This window comes from Lucilia sericata, unplaced genomic scaffold, assembly GCF_015586225.1.
Source record: "Lucilia sericata isolate MDLA Ls3-8-SP2 unplaced genomic scaffold, ASM1558622v1 Contig000228F_arrow, whole genome shotgun sequence".
Lineage (NCBI taxonomy): Eukaryota > Metazoa > Arthropoda > Insecta > Diptera > Calliphoridae > Lucilia > Lucilia sericata.
Genome location: NW_023994255.1, coordinates 67032 through 94196, shown reverse-complemented (window position 1 = coordinate 94196; position 27165 = coordinate 67032). Strand labels below are relative to the sequence as shown.

At 28.7% G+C, this 27165-nt stretch overlaps 1 protein-coding gene across 1 annotated transcript in view; it reads right to left on the bottom strand.

Moving 5' to 3' along the window:
* Positions 1-25242, bottom strand: part of LOC119602410 (mucin-4-like) — a 268982-nt gene extending 243740 nt beyond the window's left edge. Inside the window, 2 exon segments of the mRNA XM_037953923.1 lie at positions 9997-10215; positions 24878-25242. Of these exon segments, the coding sequence (XP_037809851.1) occupies positions 9997-10002 (6 nt within the window). The 5' untranslated portion in view covers positions 10003-10215; positions 24878-25242.
* Between the last annotated feature and the right edge of the window lie 1923 nt (positions 25243-27165).

Below are 27165 nucleotides of genomic sequence, written 5' to 3'. Positions count from 1 at the left end.
TTTTGTTTCACACTTCTCGATGTGAGAACTTCTCACTAAAAGTTATAGAAACGGGGTACTGCATGCAAAATTTCATGTTTCAAGGTTCAATATTATAGAAAATTCAAGAAGTACCTTTTATAAAACTAAAAAGTACCAAAAGTCCCCTTTTATGTGTTCTGGCCTAATCCGGGTTCTACATACCTAATTTCATGTTTCTAGGTTCAATATTATAGAAAATTCAAAAAGTACCTTTTGTAGAAAGAAAAAGTACCAAAAAGTCTTCTTTTATAGGTTCTTACCTAATCAAGGCCCTACATGCTAAATTTCATGTTTCTAGGTTCAATATTATAGAAAATTCAAAAAGTACCTTTTGTAGAACGAAAAAGTAGTGGTGGTATTTTAATTAAAAGTAATGGTTATAATTTGTAAATTTCGTTGAGACTTCTTAATTAATTTAAGAAATATGTAGATATATACATATTTGTTTCTTTTTGGAAATATACCTATTTAAAAAAACTTTCTGAGATATTTGTAAGTTATTATGGAGAATGTAAGTTAATACTCATTTGTCATCTGTTTAAATGATTCGTTAAGTTATTTTTTAGATTCGGGTAAAATTTTGATTACAATAATAGATGTGTAAAAAATAAAAATGCATCTAATATTCCATTAGGTCATATTTGCAAAAAAAATAAGTAATCAAGTATTAAAAATAGCTAAAGAGAATTAAAAATCATTGGAAATAAGTTTATTTAGAAAAAAATTATAATTCTAAAAATGTAGATCATGTTAAAAACATTATGTCCATCCCTGCTTTAGCAGACATGCTACAACACAACCTCGTTCAATGAACGCCATTATATGGTAGCTATGACCAATTAATGACCGATTCGAAAATCACTTGGTAGAGTCTTACATGTATACACAAAACATATATATGTCGAATATTATTCCAATATCTTTATTTCTTAATTAGTTATGTGCTTCTAAGTGGTTTTCGGAAGTGGACCTTATATGGGAGCTGTGGCCAATTATGGACCGATCCGGAAAAAATTTCGCAGGCCCTTTTATATGTACTTTAAACACATTCATAATGAATTTTATACTGATATCTTCATTTAGTAATGAAATGTGTGAATTTACGTGGTTATCGCGGACTAGCAACAGTGAAACTATATAAAACTATAACTTCTAGAGTTCTCAAATTTTGCACAAGTAATTTTTGGCGTCCTTATCAACTTTTAGTAGTTATGGTATGTCAGAAATGAAAAAAAAAAAAAAACAATTAAATCTGGGAAACTATAACAATTAGAGTTATTAAGTATTATTTTATTGGCGAACCGCCAATAGTGGGACTGGCACTTCCCATATGCATTTAATACTAAAAATCGTATATCATAGACACTATAACAGCTAAAGTTTAAACTTAACACGAGAAACGGTACTTTTGGTACTATTCGTTAAAAAATTCGGTGGACTACCAGTTGTGGGCATCACCCAAATGAAGTCAATACTCAAATTCATATATCTGGGAAATTATAACACTTACAATCGGTATTTTTTAAATAAATCACCAAAAGTTCCTAATTTCATAATTAGCTTCGATTTTTTGCCGCGGCCTATTCACACTTGAAATTCTAGCAAAGATCATCAAGAAATTTTTGGACATTTTGCTTTAATTTGTTGTTATTATCACTATGTCCCAGAAAAACTTACATAGAAATGTAATGAGTTAAAAATATACATCACTATGACACATTTTCTTATTTTTACTTATTTTCCTTGTAATTTTTGATAAATTTTTGCAAATATTGATAAATTTCTTTGATATTTGACTAATTTTAATGCCGGCGAATATATTTTGCATTAGTATAACACTAATTAATATAATTTACATGGTTAATTACTTTATGGCATTATATTTAACCAACTAACTTTGAAAAAGCCAAATCAAATGATTTTGTCCATCATTTGGTTGACAGACGGGCATTTCCAAATTGCCTAAAAATAGTGCTGGACAATTAGAATATTGTCAAATATTCATGCATTAATCCAATAATGCCTAGATTTGAGTTTCTTCCTCAAAATATAATCGTTTACAAATTTTCTGGGATTTTATTTACAAATTTGTAAACTTTAAAATTAGAATTTTTAGATTTTATTTTAAAAGAAACCATAATTAGTTTTCGCAATCAACCTAAAATTACCGGAAAAATCTTTATCTGAGAAAAAAATTGTTAAAAATCAACTTATTGTTGGCTTAAAGAAGGGTCGAGCCTACAATAAAATTCTTCTAATTGTCAATGGTTTATTGAAGGTGTTTTAAGCTATTTCACGTTTATAAATACGATTTTCCTGAATTTTGCCTAAAATTGTTTAATAAACCTAAAATAAGTTTTTATAAATACAGCCGTAAGTCTTTATTTTAACACGCTGATGATGTCATTGGAGGCCAGTACTTCCACGCTCGATTACAAATAAGGAGTTAAAGGAGTACTTGCAATTTCTCTTACAAAGAAGTTGTTTAGTAAGTTAATTTATTTTTTAATATTAAAAAGATCTAGAACACGAACCAGGGACTTCGGTTTGTTAGTCAACTTTTCTACTCACTGCACCACAGCTTAGCTATTTTATTCCGCGTCAAATAATGGTTTTCACATTCAAATTTAATTTTGTTTTTTGTAAAACACAATCCTTAACACGCAATTAAATAAAATGTGCAAACAAAATGACAAAGCCGTAAATAAAGTACTTCTATATCAGATTATATGAAAATCATTACTAGAGTACTTCAAGTAATGCAGACGATAAGTAGTAGTCATTGAAAAGTAAGTCGTTATGGAAGTACAACCCATTACCGTGTTTTTGATGGGGTGTTCATACATAATCCAATTTAGCAATTACATATTAATAACGGTATTAAATTAGTTTTTTAGACATGAGTGCTTGGTCAAACTGAAGAATTCGCGACCAAATACTAAAATTTTGGCCGATAACAAAAAGAAGGGGCAAAAAGTGGCAGCCAATTTTTTACTATTTTAAGCCAAAGAGCTACCTTTCAAACGTATATAAATATGTACAGAAGTAATTGGGAAGTAGTATTTAAAAACTTTAATAAAATTCAAAGTTTCTTCAAAAATAACTTCAATATACCAACACTTTCCGATCTTAATTTTTTGTCGAACGATACCATAAAATGTTACATATTTATACAATTACATATATAAACATTCCTTGTAGTTAATAAATGTGAAATAATTTTGTAATTTAACTTCTCACGATCTTTAATTAGTTTGAAAGGAGCATGTACATTTATACATACATCAAATCCGAAGAAATACACCTAGACCTCTATCGGGCCTATTGTGCACTCCTTAGCCAGTGCCTCAGGTTGGAATCGAACCCACCACCTCCGGTCTACCAGACTAGAACATTAACCTACCGGAGGCCCACGATCTTTAAAAAATCACTTCAAACTATCAAAGCATTTATATGAAATTTGCAAAAAAAATTATTTAAAAATTGCTCTTGTTTGACTGCCTACAGCGATGTTAATTTTTTAGTAAAAAAAAAGATTTTTACCCTTAAGCACAGTGGGAACATGGTATGTATAATAACAGCACAAATTTTATTTTGAAATCACAATTTTTTTCGACGAATTTCGCGCTAGATTGCGCACTGTGTGTCGGCCAGACGAATGAAGTGATTGAGAGACATATTGATAACTATTGTGGAAAATCGGAATGAATTAGGACCCTGATCGGCAAAGAGCTTTGTTAAGAGCTTTCTTGCACTCTTAATTTCACACGCATATATGCCTACACATGTATAAAAAACTACTAACTAACTATAAAGAACTTATTTCTTCTCTCTGCCGATGTAGGAATTAGGAAAATGGAAATAGGGAAGTACTCGAATCGTTTATCTTTGTTGTCTCAGTAAAGCAGAGCAAAGCATTTTCTATGCACGCGTGCTAAATTTACTATCGTTACTAAATTTACAGTAATATACTCACATATATTTAAAACACATTCCGTCTCGTTTGAGCGTTCATTGAAGGTGGTTGTGTTGTCGCTTGTTTCATTCTTTTGAACATGAAAATCTGCTAATGCTGGGATGGACAACTATGTATGTTTTTAGAATTATGAACTTTTGCAAAATAAATGTAATGATGATTTTTTTAAACTCTAGCTGTTTTTAATATTTCAAAATTTATTTTTTTTTTGCAAATATGCCCGAATGGGTTATCAGAAGCATTTTTATGTGTTTGAAAATACTTTTTTTTTCAAAATTTTACCCGAATCTAAAAAACAGTGTTTGATTTGTATTCATATTTTATTGGAAAATTTTACTTAAAAAATTTATCAAAATTATTATAAAAACAAACCAATTAAAACAAATAAATCTTATTTATGAAAAAATTAATTAAGTAAAACAAAAACAACGTATATTTGACTATTCATAAGAAACTATACTGTATAAAAAAAGAAAATTTTTTTAAAATATTCTATAAAAAAATATTCTATAAAAAGGGAAATTGTATTTGTTTGGTCATGACATCCGATTACAAATCAAACATTCAGGTTTGCCAAATATTTTCGGCAAACAAAAAATCATTTTCCCATTCTAAATTAAACATTTTCGTTGTTTGTTTCTCTAGCATGTTTTAAAATTTAAAATTAAATAAGTACATTTTCCAAATAAACTAATTTTAATCTAAAATGCTTTCTTAAATAGATACAAGCAAGAAGTCTAATGACATTTACAAATTATAATCTAAAAAAACTAATATTTTTATTTAAAACCCCACCATTTCAAAATTAACATTTTCCATGCCTGTGTTGAATTCAATATGAGAGTACAAATCATTCTCTTTTCTTATTTTTCGCTCTTGCAAAAACTGACCATAGCAGGCCTGCCTTGCCAAACGCGGAAAATTTTGCTCATGGTGCCTTTTTTCAAAAAGGCACTACAGTGGTGCTTTCCAATTTTATGACAGTGCATTTAGTGCTTTTTATACCCACCATCAAAAAAGATGAGTGGGGTATATTGATTTTGTCACTCCGTTTGTAACACATCGAAATATTGGTCGTAGACCCACAAAAGTATATATATTTTGGGTCCTTATTAAATTCTAAGCCGATCTAACCATGTCCATCCGTCTGTTCATCTGTCCGTCCGTCTGTCTGTTGAAAGCACGATAGGGTTAGATCGGAAAGAGCAAGCGAGTTAAATTTTTCCACAAATATTTCTTATAGGTAAGGTTTGTTTGGTATGGCAAATGGGCAATATGGGTCCGCAATTTCGCATATCCCCCATACAAGTGACCCCCCGAAAAACAGCTTTAACAGTCACAACTGTTTTAAACCTACGAGTATAGCGATAAAATAAGTTTATATGCGTCAAAATCTCTGTACCAAATTTTATGGGAATCGGTCCAAAATTGACCCTACCCCCCATACGAGTATAGCGATGAAATTCAACATAAGTAAGTTTTATATAAGCCAAAATCTCTACTAAATTTTATAGAAATAGGTCTATAATTGAGCCTACCCCCATATAAGGTCTCCTTCAGAAAATTATTTAAACGGTCATTACTGACTTAAAAATACGAGTATAGCGATGAAATTCGGCATAAATAAGTTTTATATAAGGCAAAAATGTCTCTACCCAAATAAGGTCTCCCTATGAGTGCAGCGTTGAAATTCAACATAAGTAACTTTTATATGCATCAAAATTTCTCTACCAAATGACATTAATACTCATTACCGACTTAAAAATATTCGACATAAATATGTTTTATATAAGCCAAAATCTCTCTAGCAAATTTTACGGCAATCGGTCCATAATTGACCCTACCCCCACATATTGTCACCTTCAAAAATTGATTTTTAACGCTCTTTACTGACTTAAAAATACGAGTATAGCGGAGAAATTCGAAATAAACAACTTTATACAAACGTAATCTCCTACCGAATTTAATTCGGATTTTTCGGTAACCTTCCCTACCCCCTATTAAGGTCCCCTTAAAAATATGAGTACAGCGATGAAAATTGACAAAAAATAAGTTTTATAAAATTTTTTTACACAATTGAACCTATCCCTAATATATAAAGCCTCCATGATTACTTCATCGTTGTACTCGCAATAAAAGATTTTTATTATAATTCTTTATTCCGAATTTTATGACGATATAACTGACCAACAAAACAAAATCTATGTACAAAATTTTATGGGTATCGATATATAAACTTAAAAATAATATATATAGATTTTGCAAAAAAAATATATTTCACACAAGTTTACAATTTGGGTGTGGTTACATCGCTTCGCCAGTTGGTAGTGTGCCTGTCAGTTTGAATGTTTAATGACATTTTACTATTTTTAAAATAACTTTTAAACAAATCAAGGAATTTGAAAATTTCTCATCTTATTTATCTAATATTCGTCAAACATTAGTTTTAGTTCTTACGTTACTAAAAATCTAACTCACACAGATGAAAGACTTTAGTATGACGCATGTTTTGTTTTGTAGTCAATGTTCTAAAAAACGAATTTTGGAGTCTTGTAGGAAATGAGCGAAATAATGTGCAATTTTTATTAAAATAAACAATATTTGACTAAAAAACGTTAGTGCTTTTTTACCCATTTTCAGTTAGAAAATTACGCTTTTTACCCCTTTTTAATTTTTTTGCGCGCGTTTTGCTTGACCAATGTTGGCAACACTGGCTTTAGATCCCTGATCGGCAAAGAGCTTTGTTAAGAGCTTCTTGCACTCTTAATTTCACACGCATTATGCCTACACATGTATAAAAAACTCATGAATGAAATAAACAAGATTGCGACACCGACAATTCCGTTATTTTAATGTACTCTTTTTTCGTGACGTCAACAGTGCTTGTTTTGCTATGTTTTAAATGTAAAATACTTACTTTTCACATGAAATTTGAAAGCAAATAGTGAAAAATAAAATAAGTAAATTAAAATGTGGTGTGTAGTCAAAAATTGCAATAATAATAATAATAAAAAATCAAAATAGTGTGCAATAAGATTTTAAAACTTTCCTTCAGATTCTAGCTTATTAAAGCAATGGATAAGTTTTTGTTGTCGCAATAAACAAATTAACGTTAAAATGTCTAAAATCTGTATAGAGCATTTCAAAACCGATGACTTTGAAAACAATTTACAATTCGAAATGGGTTAGTATGAAGCAAATGATTTCTGTAATAAACAGATTAGTCCCTATTATATTTAAATAAGTTAAATATTTAAATAAGTTAAAAATTCCTAATAACATAAAACGTAAAATACATTTAATTTTATTAGACAAAAATAAGTTTTAAACCTAATTATTTACTTTTCTATTATAAATCACATACAATTTTCATATCATACAATCAGTTCTAGGCACTGATGACGTCACTGACCTTAAAAGTATTTTTTTAAGAGAGCCATGTCGCCATCTGTGTTTATTTCTTTATGTAAAAAACTACTAACTAACTATAAAGAACTTATTTTTTCTCTCTGCCGATGTAGGCTTTAGATCAGTGTTGCCCATACACACACTGTTACACATTCATTTGTATTGGTAAAGCAGCAGAGAACAAAATGTAACCCAAAATAAAACTGTACTAATAAAATGACTGCATACTAAAAAGTATATTCTAAATTTCAAATTGATATTATGGATTTTGACAGACAGCGTACATTAAAGTTCATATATAAAAAACTATCAGCTGTGCTCTCTCATTCACCTACATAAATTCGGCTTTCTCAAAATTTTGTTGTTGTATTTCTGTGTGGATTTTAAAAAAGTTGCGTACAGATCTTACTTCGACAAATGCTGATCAGCAACTGAGTTGATTTTGTTTTGCAAGTTGAGAGATAATCAACTAGCACATGCTCAAATAAGAAAATACACAAGTAAGCTTATAGTGTAGGTGAGTCAACGCAACGTCAGCAGAATATTCTTGCCCTATCTCGCGTGATAGGGAATAGTGATTTTGGGCACCATTGCTTTAGATCCACGATCGGCGACTCCTACACACTGTGTATTTTGGCCGTTACTAAATATACACATACTACTCACACGCATAGAAAACACAATTCAGTCTCATATGAGCAGTCATTGAAGGAGGTTGTGTTGTGGCTCGTTTCTTGCTTTTGCAATGAAAATTAACGATAGATAATTCTAATTATTGTTGTACTTTTTTAGTATCTACACTACATATTAAGTAGTTTTTAGAATTATAAACTTTTTTAAATGTTTTTTCTTACGACTTAAGTAGCAAATTACGATAATTTACCAAAATATATGTGCAATTATGTTAATTTTTTTCCCTTAATAGGTAAATATTTTATTAAAACTTAGTTAAAAAGCTCATATTTTTATTTCAATATTTAAAATAAATATGTGCAAATAAGCCCAAAAAAATATTAGTTTTGTTTTAGGTTAATATTATTTCTAAATTTCAGTTTTCCAAGCATGCCTTGTTGTGAAGATGAGAGTACAACAATTTCTCATTTCTTGTATTTTTCGCTCTTACACTTATGTGTGCTTTGCACTGAAAAAAATTATATGTTTGTACTTATTTGTGTTATTCATATTATTTGTATTATAAATGAACAACAGAGGGAATGTATACATCGATGTATGTATGTATTGAAGAAACGATATATTGATGCATTTATTGATGTAAGAATGTATTAATGCATGTGTTGATGTATTTATGTACATATGTATGCCCGTCTATAAGTGTTCAAATGATTAACCGTTGATCAGTTAATCGATAAAATTTTGACGATTAATTGCTTGAATAAATGAAAATACAAATATAATTGTAAATAATTATTTACCTAATAAATCTATCTGTCAAAAGTATTTATACAAACATATATTTGTAACGGCTTTTGAAAATATTCTCTGTGTATCATTTCATAAAGAGAGCAACTAAATTAAATTGTTTTTGTTTTGTGTATAGTTTGTTTTGTTGCTGAGAATATTCGTATTGCATGTGTATAAGTGAGAATAATACAATGCCCGCAGGGGCATGTTTGGCCATCGTTGCTTTAGATCAGTGGAGCTCAAACACATACTAGTCTAAAATAGTTTTACTTGTGTTAGTAAAGCAGCAGAGAACAGAATTCAACTCAAAATAAAATTACTACAAACTACAGTGTATATGCTAACTGTCAGATATCATTCTCCTACATTAATTCGGCTTTTTCAAAATTTTGTTGTTGTATTTCTGTGTGTTTTTTTAAAAAGTTGCGCACAGACCTTGCTTTAACAAGAGCTGATCAGCAACTGATTTGATTTTGTTTTTCAAATTGAGTGCAAATCAACATCAAATTCTCATTTAAAGAAAAAGAAGAAATAAACCTGCAGTATATTTGCGCTAACGTAGCGTCAACAGAATTTTCTTACCCTTTCACGCGTGCTATGAAATCTCAATATTGAACTCCTCTGCTTTAGATCGATTCAAATTCTTTATTTTACGCTTCTTTAAATTCATTTCAGTTTTGTCAATTCTCAAATAGTTTATAAAAATGTTTATAAAGGCTGACTTCCAAAACGTCAGTTGCTTTATGTACAAGGTATAGTGTTTCAAAACGCCGCAGTACAAAACATAGACAATGTATACTGTTTCAAAACGTCATCGACAAGTATTAGAAACGTAGCAAAATGTCAATCAGCGCATCAATTTCAAAATTGTTGAAATTATTTGCTAAAACTACACAAATAGCTGACTTACCAAAAACAATACTTTACATCTTCAATATTTTAAAACGTGAAAATAAACAAAGCATCGTTGCAATGTTTTGAAACTTTACATGTGTACAAGATTTAAATACCGCAATGAAATTGTGTTTAATTAAACTTTGTACGTTTTGGAAGACAGCCAAAGAGTCTAATATTTCTTTATAGAAAATATTCAATTACAGACTTTAAATTAAAAATTTAGATATAAACAATTAATTTAACAGAAAATTATAAAGCATTTTTGCACTTACCGTCATATTTCAAATATGCTGTATTTATATTCATTAGCATGTTGTTTTTATTGGTATTGGTGTTAATATATTTATTTTTTGATTTTTATTATTTTAAATTATTTTTGTTAAATTTATTGTTTAGTGTTAATCTATGTATGCCATAACATCTCTTGATCTTTCTCTATCACTTTGTTACAGTTGTTACATTTAGTGTTAATAAATATTTTTTATTCTATTCTATAAAATATTATAACAAAATATACATATGTACATCATTTCTTTATATGCCCATGTCAAGAAAATCTTGTGACAAACCGGACTTTGTTCGCAAAACAATAGCATATAATATATTTGTAATAAACTGTTGCCATGACAGATTGTTAAATATGCGACAAAAAGATGTCTTTTTAAAACTAGATTTCTATCAGGCTTGGGGGTAATTGCCAATTACAATTATTTGAAATGTGTAATTGAGTAATAACCAATTATACATTTTAAATAAAAAATGAGAACATTTAATTTTGAATTCAGAAAATTTTAATTTAAACTGAGATTTAGAGATTTATGTATGTATGTATGTATGTATGTATGTATGTATGTATGTATGTATGTATGTATGTATGTATGTATGTATGTATGTATGTATGTATGTATGTATGTATGTATGTATGTATGTATGTATGTATGTATGTATGTATGTATGTATGTATGTATGTATGTATGTATGTATGTATGTATGTATGTATGTATGTATGTATGTATGTATGTATGTATGTATGTATGTATGTATGTATGTATGTATGTATGTATGTATGTATGTATGTATGTATGTATGTATGTATGTATGTAGTATGTATGTATGTATGTATGTATGTATGTATGTATGTATGTATGTATGTATGTATGTATGTATGTATGTATGTATGTCTGTATGTATGTATGTATGTATGTATGTATGTATGTATGTATGTATGTATGTATGTATGTATGTATGTATGTATGTATGTATGTATGTATGATGTATGTATGTATGTATGTATGTATGTATGTATGTATGTATGTATGTATGTATGTATGTATGTATGTATGTATGTATGTATGTATGTATGTATGTATGTATGTATGTATGTATGTATGTATGTATGTATGTATGTATGTATGTATGTATGTATGTATGTATGTATGTATGTATGTATGTATGTATGTATGTATGTATGTATGTATGTATGTATGTATGTATGTATGTATGTATGTATGTATGTATGTATGTATGTATGTATGTATGTATGTATGTATGTATGTATGTATGTATGTATGTATGTATGTATGTATGTATGTATGTATGTATGTATGTATGTATGTATGTATGTATATGTATGTATGTATGTATGTATGTATGTATGTATGTATGTATGTATGTATGTATGTATGTATGTATGTATGTATGTATGTATGTATGTATGGATGTATGGATGTATGGATGTATGTATGTATGTATGTATGTATGTATGCATGTATGTATATATGTATTTAATTCATTTTTATACCCTCCAACAAAAAAGATGGGGTATATTGATTTTGTCATTCCGTGTGGAACACATATTGCTCACAGTATATATATTTTGAGACCTCGTAAGATTCTAAAACGATCTAGCTCCGTCCGTCTGTCTGTTGTTGGCACGATAGCGTCCACAACAAAAGAGATAGTTAGATGAAATTTTCCCAAAATATTCTTTATTGATCAGACATATTTGGTATACAAATGTACCCCCAGGAATATTGTGTAAAAAGCTTCTAACATTCAGAAATTCGCTGTTTTTAAGCAAATGCCACAAAATTTCGCATAAGTAAGTTTTTTGACTTCCGAATTAAAATTCTGAATTATGGCGGACATAGGACCATAATTGGACCTACTGATTAGTGACTTAAAAATACGAATATAGCGATGAAATTTGACACACATAAGTATAAGCTCCCCTTTAGAAAATGACTTTAATGCTGATTAGTGACTTAAAAATACGAATATAGCGATGAAATTTGACACACATAAGTTTCAAGCACGCCAATATTTCTCCACCAAATTTTGTGTGGATCGGTCCATAATTGATCCTACCCCCCATATAAGGTCCCTTCAGAAAATGACTTTAACGCTCATTACTCGCTTAAAATACAAGTATAGCGATGAAATTTGACATTAGTAAGTGCCTTACCAGCCAAAACCTCTCTATAAAATTGTATGTGGATCGGTCCATAATTAACCCTACCCCCTATATAAGGTCCCCTTCAGAAAATGACTTTAACGCTCATTAGTGGCTTAAAAATACTAGTATAGCTTGACAAAAGTAAGTATCTTAAGAGCCAAAACCTTTCCATCAAATTTTATGTGGATCGGTCCATAATTGACCCTACCCCATATATAAGGTCCCCTCCATAAAATTACTTTAACGCTCATTACTGGCTTAAAAGTACGATTATAATAATGAATATCGACTCAATAAAGTTCATTGCGATCCAAAATCTCTTAACCAAATTTTATGTGGAGTGGGCCTTAATTGACCCTACCCCCATATAAGGTCCCCATCAGAAAATTACTTTAACGCTCATTACTGGGCTAAAAAACGAGTAAAGCGATGAAATTCGATATAAACATGACTTGTAGGAACCAAGATCGTTCTACAAAATTTTACGAGGATCGATCTATAATTGACGCTACCCCCATATAAGGCTCCTTCAGAAAATGACTTTAAACCTCAGTACTGGCTTAAAAATCCTAGTAGATCTATGAAAATTGACATAAACTAGTTTTGTATGAGCTAACATCTCTCTACAAAATTTTGTTTTTTCATACACAAAATTGAGAAAAGAATACAGAAATATTTTTGTAAACTTTACTCAAATGAATGAGCATAGTTTTATTTTGCACTCCAGCATTCGAAAATTAAAAGCAAAGAATATTTTTCATTTAAAATGTACATGAGTTTTCATGTTGATAAAACACGAACGGTTTTGAAATTTTTGTTTTTGATTTTACAAATTATGTTTGCAATTTCTGAAACAAAGCGATGGCAACCTACTTTGATTAATGCTGTCAGTATTTTTTTCCGCTTGTTGAGTTTCAAACAACTAACACATGTATTCAGTGTTGCCATTTTAGCACTTTCAGTGCTAGATTTAGCATTTTGCATCGTGAAAATGCATTGAAGTTTTTAAAAATTATGCTAAATGCTTTTTAACATAATTTGCTTGATAAAAAAAATTTAAAAAAAATATGTCTATGTTTTTTATAAAAAATTAAGTATAGTTTAACTGATAAAAATATTATTGAAAATCAGTGGTTGGATATTACAAAACAACATTATGACAAAAATCTGATACAATGGCTTTTTAAATTCAAGTATATAATTTTGAAAATTTTATCGGTTAAAATTAATTTAATGAATTTTCTATTTTTGTATTGTCATTACTCAAAGGCTATAATTAAAATAAAATTCGAAACCGTATTTAAGCTGAAATTTTATGTTCAACAATACAAATTCGAAAAGAATTGAAATTCGAAAATGCATGTTGTTACACTTAAGGCCTTATTAAAAATCTTTTACAAAATAAAATGTTGTTTATGAATATATAAAAAATTATATTACAAATAAAATACGATAATTTGAAAAATATCAAAATGAGGATTACGATGAAGATATAGTACCAGAAATATTGGAGTCATGCACTACATCATCAGTATTTTAATAAAAACTATAAAAAACAAACATTTATATTGTTTTGTTAGATTAAAAAATTTTAGCACTTTTTTTTCTTCCGTAGAACATTTTAGCACTTAGTTTTTCAAGTTTTAGCATATTTTGAAATTCATTTTCTGGCAACACTGCATGTATTGTAAATATTAATGAGTGTGATGAGATCACTTGATAACTTTGAGTATTTGGCATTTTTTGTTTTTCATCATTCACTTTACAAAAATGTGCTAAAATAAAATATACAAATATTTTCATTTATCTGTGCTTAAAATAAAAGAAAAGTTAACTTCTCATTTCAGAATTTGGACATAAAAAACAGAAATTGCAAATTTCATTCATGTCTATTTATTAAGAATGTATCAATTAAATATAAATTCCCCCTCAGAAAATGACTACAACGCGAAAAATACGAATACCGCAATGCAATTCGACAAACTAATTTTGAGCTAAAATATCTCTACCCTATTTTATGACTGTAAAAAAATAATTTAACAAGTTACTTACTTTTTGAAAATTGTTTCTTGAAACCAAAATAACATTGTTCAATAACATTTTTGTGATATCTTCAATTTATGTTTTTGGATAAGAACGGCCTTTGCCCTTGTAAAGCGCCTTTGCCAAACATTAAACAGTATGTTTTTATATCCTACACTATTTTATTAGGGAGGGTATTATGCGTTTGTGCTGATTTTTGTAACACCCAAAAATATTTGTACTACATCCACCTAAAAGTATGCCAATCGACTCAGAATCACTTTCGAACATAGCTATGTCCGTCTGTGTGTCCATGTAAACCTTGTACGCACGCTAAAGGTCGAAATTTTCAAGATAATTTGATGAAATTTGGTTAAGGACGAAGCCTGGTGAAAACGGTTAAAATCGACTAATTATTTCGGCTAGCTCATAATTATGTTAAATATTCTAGTATGTCTACATTAGTGCTGTTAAAGTATTGAGTAGTGGGTATCGAGTATTTGTCCTATTTTTTGGGTACTCAATACTAAAAATAGTTACTCAATACTTTCAGACTTCTATATGGATTTAACTTATTTAAATTTAACGGCTATGATGTGAGAAAATACAGCTCTACAACTAATACAGATCATATCATTATTAGAAATGCAACTCTTAGCAATATCAAATCAATGTAAAAATAATTTAAAAACTGAATTAATAGTTAAAAAGTTACAAATATTTATTGACGCAATCTAAAAAAATAAAATGTCTCAAAAGAGGTGTGATGTCTGGTCTAACTTTACTTAAAAAAAAAGGAAAAATTCCTCGTTTTTAATTTAAAATAAAACAATTAAAAGTATCGAGTAGTATTGAGTACCCAAACGAAAAGTATTGAGTAATCAAAAGTAGTAGAATATTACTGCTCTAGTCTACATTAATCGGCAAAACTTAATTTCATATAAATCTAAATGATACTGCCGATTTTCGAAATTTGACCCTAGTCCCCTTCAGAAAATGATTATGAAATTCTGTATAAATAAGTTTGATGTTTATATTTACCCCTGCTCTCACATAACTCCTCTTTTAAAAAATTGCTTTTTTGGTCAACAAATTGTTAAACAATGTACATTTATATACTTTACTAGTATACCCTGGGTGCTTCGTTACCCTAACCAAAATTAAATACATACAAAATTTTGTTTACTTTTATAGAAAATTAAAATTAATAAAAAATTTTTAATGTTTCAGTTTTTTACGTTCGATATAACGTGACTAAATTCGCATTCAGTAAGAAGCTTGTATTTTTATTTTCATTCGTTTAGCTTCCACATTATTCAAAATTTCGAAAGTACTATTGAAAAAAACTACTATAAAATACCTCTTATAAATTCTCATTTAATCAAAAATGTTTCTTTGTTCAATATTAAGTTATACAATTCAAAAAATATAATTTGAATGAATGAAAAAGTACCAAAAGTCCCTTTCGATTTTCGTTTACTAAGGTCCCTATGTTTTAAATTTTATATTTCTATGTACAATATCGTTCAATATTAAGTTATACAATTCAAAAAATATAATTTGAATGAATGAAAAAGTACCAAAAGTCCCTTTCGATTTTCGTTTACTAAGGTCCCTATGTTTTAAATTTTATATTTCTATGTACAATATCGTAAAAATATCAAAAAGTACATTTGGAAAAACAGAAGTACAAAAATCTCTCTCAATAAATTCCCTTTCAATAAGGACCGTGTGTCATGTGTTCCGGTTAACCATTAAAGAGAATCCAAAAAGTACCATTTAAAGAATGGAAAAGTACCAAAGAGTTCCCACTTACAAAATATTATTCAGTCAAGACCATGTATGTTAAAATTATTGTTCCTAGGTTGAATATTTTAGAAAATTAACAAGTTAGAGTAACTATCTAATTTTTAGATAACTTGTATTAAGTGATTTTCAGAAGTAAAATTCCGTATACACATTTATTTCGAATTTTATCCCGATGACTTTGATTGTCAATGTGCGTTTAAGTAGTTTTCAGAAATGATCCTTAAGGTGGAAGTACACAACACGCGTTGAGCGGCAACGCTTTTCATACTTTTCGCGCTTTACAAGCTGCAAGTTACACACCACGCGTCATTTTGATCTTTCTTTTCATGTTTTTTAAGACTATTACTGTTTTAAAAATCAAAATTTAAAGATTTTGTTTATTTTTTAATATTTTTCTTTCATTGTTGGTGAAATTTATTTCATTTTAGTTTATTTTTATTCTAAACAAAACAAAATACAACCCTGATCAGCTGCCGACGCGTCAAAAGTTGAAGAACTTTTCGCGGCAGATGCGTTACAAACTACAGTGTGTAACTTGTTAAATGAAAATACACTATTTCAACTTTTTTTGACAGAAGCCTATAACGCACTGCCGCGTACTTTCACCTTTATATGGGAGTTGTGACCAATTATGGACCGATCAAGAAAAAATTTCGTATAATGATTTATATGCAAAAAAAAAAAAAAAAATCAAGTCGAATATTAGTCCAATAGATTTATTAATTAATAAAATATGTGCGTTTAAGTGATTTTCGGAAGTGGACTTTATATAGGAGCTATGATCAATTACGGGCCTCTCCAGAAAAATTTCGTAGAGTGATTCATATGTATGTACACAAAACATATTTGTGTCGAATTTTATCAAGATAGCTTTATTTGAAAATGAAATATGTGAGTTTAAATGATTTTCGGAAGATGGCCTTATATGGCAGCTAATACCAATAATAGACCGATCAGGGTAAAAATTGGTAGAATGATTTATATGTACACAAAACATATTCAAGTTTTATTTATCAATGTTATAGCTTCATTTATCAATGAAACGTATGCGTTTAAGTGATTTTCGGAAGTGGACCTTATATGGGAGCTATGACAATTATGGTCAAATCCGAAAAAAATTTCGTAGAGTGATTCATATATAGACGAAACATATTTGTGTCGAATTTTATCAAGATACCTTTATTTGACAATCAAATATGTGCATTTAAGTGATTTTCGGAAGTGGACCTTATATGGGAGCTATGACTAATAATGGACCGATCCGAAAAGAAATTTGTTAGTTTGATTTGTATGTACACAAAACATATTCATCTCGAATTTTATCACAAAAGCTTTATTTATCAATGAAATATGTGCGTTTAGGAAATTTTTGGAAGTGGACCTTATATGGGAGCTATGACCAGTTGTGGACCGACATGGATCTACGCTGGTAGTATGATTTCTATTCATGTTATGTTTGTATGTACAAAATTTTGTGTTGATACCGATATTTTTGAGGGAGTTATTAACGATAAACTAATATCCGGGAATATACACCTTTGTATGGGGGCTATGAGAAATATTGGATCAATTGTAATGAGTTTGAACATACTTTATCTATGCCCCAAAAAAATTCATCGAAATATCTTTGCTAGTTTCTGAGAAAACTACTTAAGAATTGGAAAAAAAATTTTTTTTACGTCGTAAACTGATTTTACTGATTTTCAATACCATATTGTACCGGATAATTAAGAATGTTTTGACAAAGTTATATATACCCTCTATCACCACTGATGGTGGTGGAGGGTATAAAAAAGTACCATTTATGAGATAATAAGTACTAAAAAGTTCTCTCTTAAAGAATCTTATTCAATGAGGACCGTGTATGTTTAATAATCATGTGTTTTGAATTCATATTAAAGAACTTGCAAAGAATATCATTGGAAGAAAGAAAAAGTACCAAAAGTGGAATGAATTCTACCTTAGTGGAAACTAATAAAAATAGTAAAATTTTTCCCTTTTCGCTTCGAAATATCCTTTTTACAAAATGTTCCGTATTTAAATCTATATATCACAGATAAAACTGTGCTTTCAAAGGTACCAAACAATTTACACGAATTTGTAAATAGTACTCGAATTCCAAAATAGTATACCAATAGATTATTTTGTGTGAGTAAAATAACTACTTTTTCAAATTTTATAAAAATTGGTTCAATGAGTTTAAAAAAAATAAAATTTCCCGTTTTTCTCCTTTTTGGTACTTTTTTTCCCAGTGAAATAGCAAAAATTTTGTTTCAACAAATATTACAGAGTTAGTCCGTTATTTAATAGGAATACTTCAATAAATGAAAAAGTTTTCTTAATGCGCTAAAAAAGTACCAAAAATACAGTTTTTTACGCATCAGGTGTCTCCGCATCTCCAATGCAAAATATTTACAAAAATGTTATTTTGCTTATTAGTTAAAAAGTTATAAAGGGCCAAAAAAGTTACCAAAATCACCTTTGTTATACATTTTCACCCCTTAAAATTACGAATTTCAAAAGAGTACCAGACACCCATCTGCTTATTTTAAGAATAGATACAGGTGCATTTAAAATTTTTCTTGTGTCACCAATATTAGCTAAGATAAATAAGAAAACCTGTTTTATTAGTATTAGTAAAAAATCTCACACAACATATACCCAGTAAACATTTTTTTCAGACATGTTTGATCTCCGAAATTTTCTGAAATAATTCTTATACTTTATCAGAATTTTTAACGATTTTATAATTTCCATTAGACATTTTGCAGAATAATCGGCAAACTTTTTTGGACATTTTCTGAATTATTAAACAATTAACATCAGACTCGTCTGAACATTTTCGAAAGGGAATTTCAATGTTACGACAATTATGAGACTACTCTGCACATTTGTTTTTTATTCTTATATTTTTTTTAGACATAAAGGAGAACAGTCTGCACATTTTCTGAAGTAAAATATAAAATAGGGTACGATTTATATCCGATAAATCTGCACAATATCTGAAGAGAATTGTTTTTGTAACTTCATCAGAAAATTAACCGAATCATATAAATTTCCTTTAGATATTTAACAGAATAGTCTGCACATTTTCTGATATTTTGTACTTGTTCATTTCACGCCCATTTTCAGTCCTTTTGTACGAAAACTTTGCGCCAAATCTGCACATTAAAGGAAATTTTTTTTGGAAAAAAACATTCACAAACCTTTTTATATTTTGAAATTCGTAAACTGTACTTTTAAAGGGAATTTAATTTTTATTTTCTTTTATTTTCTCGGTTAGTCTTTGGAAATCAAGTAAACAACATGTACATATGTGATTATTATTGTTTCAATTTCTTTAAACTTTGTATACACAGAAATTAGCAAAAAAGTATACAATTTTATATGGTTTAATTTTATTATTTTACATATGATGAACACTATTTTCGTATATAATATGTAATAAGTATGGTTTAATTTTAGATTTTCTTATATCTGATTAAACTTTTGTACGAACTATCGAAAAATTGTCAGACATGGTATTCGACTTCAATCAAATTTGTCGAAAATTCCTTCAGAATTTCCCTGGTAATTTCCATCAGATTTCGTACCGAATTCTGATCGACATCTCTGCACATTTTTCCGAATTTCCTCAGACAAAGAGTTCCGAATTCTAAGCAACCTTTCATACGATTTTCGTAACGAATTCTGGCAGAATTCGGATACGAAGTCGGCAAAAATAGTTTAGCGAGTTTTTTTACTAACACCCTTTTACAAATTCGTGTAAAAAAAATTACTTTTAGAAAGTCAATTTGATGTGTGGCCATGCCGCTTAATAAATTACTTTGTGTAACTGTTACTCCCAAGACTGATGTGTTCAAATAAATGTTGTAAAACGCCAAATATCAGTAACCCTCAGTTTACGAAGTTTGTAAGGACAGAAGAAAATATGCTTAAATCGAAAACATGTAAATTAAGGTTCAAAATTATAATACATAATTTTTTATGGGATTTTTCTAAATTATTGAAAATGTTGAATCCGCTTCTGTTAAAATTTTGAGTCCATATGTGGATTCAGCGTAATCCTTACATCCTTTACTTTGGTCTCTGGGTCTGAACTATTTACAAATTTTGTTTGTCCCTGTAATTATTTATTTCAAGGCTGTTGTTATATTTTAGTCTGTTGAATTGTCTGCCAATTCAATGAAAGATTTTTTTTTACTTTTTTTTTTCAAAATTCAAGATATATAATATTTTTTCACGTCAGTCAAGATTTGGACACTATTTTTAAAGGCGTTATATAAAACACAAATTGTTTAATATGTACATATGTCTAACAGAAGAACCACATAAATCGAGGGTGCCTAAGTTTTTCGTTTTTTTTTAAATGCAATACAATTGTCATTTCTGTTATTTGTTTATTACGCATAATTTTAAAATAAAAATTTTAAAATTTTCCAGTTGTCAAAAGTGTTTCTTGCCGGAGTTTTGCCTAACTATAAATATTTACTTTTTTACTCTAAAATTTGCCAATAGAGCATATAGTTTGTGCCTGCGTCTAACAATGTAGTTATATATGTGTATGTTTTTAACTAAAAGATTTATTAATAACATTTAACTCAATTAAATGTTATTAAATTATAGTTCGACCCATAGTTGACCCTACCCCCCAATATAAGGTTCCCATCAAAAAATTACTTTAACGCTCCCTAAAAGCAAAATAAATAGAAAATCTTCTTAACAATTTTGAAGATTCTAACTGTAATGTTTTCCAGAGATGCATTTTTTCCGAACGTTAATTAAGATTTTAATGTAATCGACGACAAATTAAAAAAAATGTAATATTTTCCCAGATATACGAAATTTTGTATTTAATTCATATAGGGGGTGCCAAGATCCCATTGAAAGTCCGCCCGTTATTCTCTAAATGTTCACATTAATGTCAAAGATCTTCATGTAGAATTTGAAGATTCTAGCTCTAATAGTTTCTCAGATATACGAATTTTTCTATTTAATTCATATGGGAACTCACAGCCCCCAGATGAAAGTCCGCCCTTTTTTTCCAAAATGTTCATATGTATAATAAAGTTCTTCTTGCAATATTTGAAGAATCTTGTTCTATTAGTTTCCCAGATAAGCGAAATTTTGTATTTAATTCATATGTGAGGTGCCAAACCCGCCATATGTATAATAAAGTTCTTCTTGCAATATTTGAAGAATCTTGTTCTATTAGTTTCCCAGATAAGCGAAATTTTGTATTTAATTCATATGTGAGGTGCCAAACCCCCCATTGAAAGTCCGCCCGTTATTCTCTGAATGTTCACATGAATATCAAAGTTCTTCAATTAAAATTTGAAGATTCTAGCTCTAATAGTTTCTCAGATATAATAATTTTCCTATTTAATTTATATGGGGGCTCCAAGCCCCCCATGACGAAAGTCCGCTCTTTTTTCTCCAAAATGTTCAGATGAATATTTAAGTTCTTAGTGCAAAATTTGAAGAATTTAGTTCTATTAGTTTCCCAGATAAACCAATTTTTGTATTTTATTAATATGGGAGGTGCTGCTCCCCTCATGGGTAGTCCGCCAATTTATTTCCCAAAATGCTTACATGGATGTTAAAGTTACTCGTGCAAATTTCTAATATTCTAACTATAATAGTTTCCAAGATAAACGAATTTTTGTATTTAATTTATATGGGAGGTGCCACGCCCCCCAATGCTAATCCGCCCACTTTTTGTCTTAAATAATTATATTGGTACTAAAGTTGCTCCGACAAAATTTGAAGACTCTAACTATTATATTAGGGGCTTTTTTTAATCACTGGATTTATTTTGGATTTATTTTATTTCAAGAAAAAAACTATCTTTGGAGGCTGAAATTTAGTTTTGGTCATCATAATCTGAAAATACACTGTATATGCTAATAGAAGGTCAAAGAAAAATTAATTTTAGTGCAACAATGGCGGTTCTGCAGCTAAAAGAAGTAAATCCAAATTGGATTTATTAAATCCAAAAAAATAGTTGGATTTAGCTAATTTCAATATGGCAATGCTTTGTATTCATAGAATAAAACCAAAATAATTTAAAAATGATTTAATTTGTTTTATTTTGCTATTCACCAATAGATGGCAAATATTTTTTAAAATGTATAAAAATAGGAAAATAAACAAAATTCATGTAACTTAAATATTTCAAACATGATATTTCAGTGCAAATACCAATTTTTGCAACAAATTGTTACAAATTTTATGAAAAATTTACAAATTTAATATTAAATTTTGAAATAACTCCATCTGTCGGCCGCTGCTGACATTGTGATTTGAAATTTGTTTAGCCTCGATTAAAACCTTTTGCTTTATCCACCTGGCGTACAGAGGGAGAACTAAATTTTGGATTTAATAAATCCAATTGTTTAAAAAATGCTGCTATTATCTCAGATATACTAATTTAATATTTTCTTAATATGGGCGTGGCACGTCGCCCACATGAAACTTCAACATAAAAAGTCGCCTATAGTTCCTTCCAGACATACAGGAAGAAACTGTGAAAATTTCAGGAAAATCGGTCCAGCCGTTTAGCAGTCTATAAAGCCCTTTCATTTATATATATATATATATATATATATATATATATATATATATATATATATATATATATATATATATATATATATATATATATAGGAATTGAGGTAAAATCGGACATCATGATAAACAATAAAATCGTATAAAACCTTTTAAATATATTGGTGCAGGGTATCATATGATCGGGCATGACCGACTATATTTTCTTACTTGTTTCTGTTAAATTTATTTCCTTTTATGTTTCGAAACAGTATGTACTTTTTCCAGAATATTTAAAATATATGTTAACGTAACATCGCTGGTACAGGGTTCCAGGTATTCCAACTAGTCAAAATTAAGTGCTTGCTATTCGCCAAATATAAATATTTAATTTATTTTTCTTTTTATAAAAATTATGTTTTTTTTTTATAAAATAATACAAAACAGAATGTTATTTCGGTTCGTATTATTAAACATATTTGTGTTGAAAGCGTTAAAGTTATTTCTCAAAGGAATTTTTTATGGTCAATTATGGACCGATTGTCATAGTTTTTGTACATAGAGTTTGGTGTGTACAGAACTTCTTTATGTCTAATATTATCGCTATACTCGTATTTTTAAGAAAGTAATAAGCGTTTAAGTCATTTTCTGAAGTGGCTTTTATTGGGGGTAGGTCCAATTATGGACCGATTCTTATTAAATTTGGTAGATGAATTTTAATTCGTATAAAACTGGCTTATTTTAAAGCCAGTGATGAGCGTTAAAGTAATATTCTGAAGTGGACGATATATAGGGCGTAGGGTCAATTAGGGACCGATCTGATCATAAAACTTTTTCATGTCAAATGGTATTGTATTAGTATCGTATTATTGTATTACAAACAATTGTAGCTGTAATTGACAAAACTTCAATTACAATTATAAGTAAGTAATCTTTTAAAGTTTTATCACACTTGTGATATGTTATAAACGATATGACGAATTTAATATACCCCCACCTTTTAAAACTATTCAACACACACGCATATTTTTATGGCTCTTTTTATAAGCTCTAAGCAAACATAAATGGAGCAAAAATTTCAACTACTATCAATATGTTACTTACGGAATGACAAAATTTTATAAACTTCCAAACTTTTATAAGTCACACATAAATCTATGGATACTAGGGTGGCCCCGTTTTTTCTTTTTAAGAAATATATATGTAAAATGAAAGTTTGGTTTGGTTGAAAGACCAATTTTACAGTTTTTTCCACATTCATGAAATTCTTTATCAATGCTGTCTCTGAAATTTTGAGGTAGGTTAAGAAAAAATTTATTTTTCTTCAATTTTGTAAGATTTACTTATGTTTTACGAAATTTTATCTCATTTGTATTTCTTTCCCAATCTAGTTGAAGTCGTATATAATATGGAGATGAAAATAAGTCATTTGCTTTCCAATGGTATACAGCGATTAATTCTTTATGATATGAAATACATATATTTTATCAAAATATTTACCATTATTATTATCTCTTTTGGGTTTTGCTGTCAGTTTTATTTTTTTTATAGAAGAATATTTCTTAACAAGATATTCTGCTAATAAACAGAATGAAACTACGATTGAATTTCAATAATAAAAAGGCTATCTGAATTCCAATTGGTTTCCTTAAATTATTTTATGTAAACATTATGGAAGCCTAAAATTGAAAAAGATTGAGTAATTATGGACTAACAATAACGGTATCGTGCGAGAAAAATAAAAATTAAGCGCTACAAAATCTTAAAAATCTTAGGAATATTTTATTTGGGACCACCCTAATGGACACGCCACTTTCTAACTCTGTCGGTTTGTAAAATAATTATACAGACGTATTGTTAAAACCATTATGGAGTTTTTTTAATATTTAATCGGTTACATTGCAATGCAAAATTTGTGTCTGAAAATCTGTTAAAAACTTGAAGTTTATGTTTTCTGTTTTTTCTTATATTTCCAAAAACATTTGTAATAACTAATAACTGTAATAACTTTGATTTTTTTATTTAATTTGTAAGAAATTTTTTATTTTTTATATTTTTGTTTTGTTTGTAGCAACTTTCTGTGTTGTTTATGAATTGTAAAGGTTTTTGTTGATTGATACTGAATACTAGCAATATTTTGTCGATTTTTAACAATTTGTTATAGTTAAATTTATTATTATTATATTATTTTATTTTTTTATTTTTGGTGTTGTTAAATTATTTTCAAAGAACGTTTATTAAACTTTTTCTTTACACATACATACTCAAGTTTTGTCAAAAAAATCGACTTTATGTAAACACACACACACACACACACTTACGTTTTCAGCTGTACAACTGACGTCCTTCGTTTCATTTTTTTTTTTTTTTTTTTATTTTTACTTTTTACTAACGTTGAAGGCCTTTAACATTTGTTACGTTTTATTGTAGATGTAAAAAAAGCATTTCAACTAAACTTTCTTCCTGCCAATTCCGTTTCTATTGTGATTTTTCCTATTTTAGTAAATATTTTTATTAAATAGAGATTTTTATAACTAAATCAAATATTATAAATATTTTATTTCTTTATTTGTATATTTTTTGTTAATAATAATACAAACACCACAACAACAACAAGTAGTATTACAACTGTGTAATTCGTTTTTTTTTTCTTTCCTTTTCTGTATGTTAAAATGCTCTCTAAATCTCTTGGCAATTACCAGTGTTATACATATGTGTATAAATGTGTGATTATATTATGCTCTATTTGCTAATAAAAGTTACCCCCTTTTGTATGGAAATTTGTGAGAACATGTGACACTCGTTTTGGGCATGCGTAGTACATACATATACACTGCTGTTAGGAGTTACCAACAAAAATAACCGTTATTTCATTGTTATTACCAGTGACGATTTCTGTAATAAGCAGCACTGTTGCCAAATTTAACGTTAAGTATGAGTGTTGCCAACATTAGTCAAGTTAAAGTCCCCTTCACGCGAACACACAAGTAATATGATCTGTCAAAATTTTGTGTAGAAGAGAATTTTGTAAGAGAGAATGACTTGCTTGTTTTTTGAATCATTTTAAAAAATGAAGAGAGCCATACGACTGTCAAATTTTCCATCCGTATTTTCTCTCAATGTGTGATGATATTGCGTTTAAACGATCCCATCCGTTCTCTTCTACATAAAATTTTGACACACAATTTTACTTGTTTGTTTGGATTATATTATATAAGTATATAACAATCTTAATAAGGTAAAGGTAAAAATATGTATATACATTAGGGAGGCCTCGTTTATATGGAGATAAAATAATGGGTCAATGTTCCCAACTAAAATTAAAGTTTAATTGATTCTAAGATACCGTTTCTCAAAATGTTTGTCCTGGAGTCAATATTTGGTGAGTTGGATCAAAGGATAAAAAGGTTGAGGTTTTTTATGATTATTTCATATTTCTTCTAAAGAAAAGATATTTTGGTATCATAAGAAAGGTCCTTGAGAGACGCTTTCAATGACATATCAATTTTTGTGTAACAGCAAAAGTAATCGAAATTTTCTAGTTTTTCAGAATATTTTCGAATTTTTACATTTTAACACAGATGAATTTAATATAATTTGTTGAAATTATATAATAATCATCAATAAAATTTACCGAGACGGTTTTTTTTCCGTTTTTCAAAATTCAATCTAGATGGAATTTTATTTGAATTTATAGACACTTATGTACGCAACTAAAACATTGCAAAATAATATAAACAACAACATACAAACCGTTATTAACAATGCAAGCGTAAGAAACAAGTACATGTTTTGTAATAATTTTGTTAATATTTTAGTTAAACTAAAAAAATTGATTTATACTAGAATGAAACCATAAAGTGTTATAAACCATGAAGTGTTATCTATATATATAAAAATTAATGTGTGTTTGTATGTTCGTTTGTTTAGACTTTATAGACAGCTAAACGGCTGGACCGATACTTTTTATTTCAATATTTCAATTGGACGAGGAGCCACGCCCACATACAAAATAAGTATTAAAAGTCGCATACATATCTCAGAAACTGCAACAGCTAGAGTTCTAAAATTTTTTACGAACAACTTTGACATCCATAAGAATATTCTTGGACAAAATGGGCTATAATGGGCATGGCACCTTCCATATTAAGAAAATATTAAATCAGTATATCTGAGAAAATATAACAGTTAGATTGCTCAAATTTTGTCGGAGCCACTTTATTGCCAATATGATTATTTAAGACAAAAAGTGTTGTCCGCCAGCAAGAGGGGGCGTGGCACCTCAAATATGAATAAAATAAAAACTAATTTAAAAAAAAATTCGTTTATCTTGAAAACTATGGGAGTTAGAATCTTCAAATTTTGCACGATGAACTTTAAACATTTTTTGTAATAAATTGTAAACATTTTTTGTAATAAATTGGCGGACTACAAATGGGGGAGCGGAACCTCCCATATGAATTAAATACAAATATTCGTTTATCTGGAAAACTAAAAGAACTAGATTCTTAATATATTGTTATCACTCAGATTTGTAGAAAGCTTGAAATACAAAACCTTCTAGATATCATTTAAAAAATAAATTTTACACACAGAAAAAAGATCGATA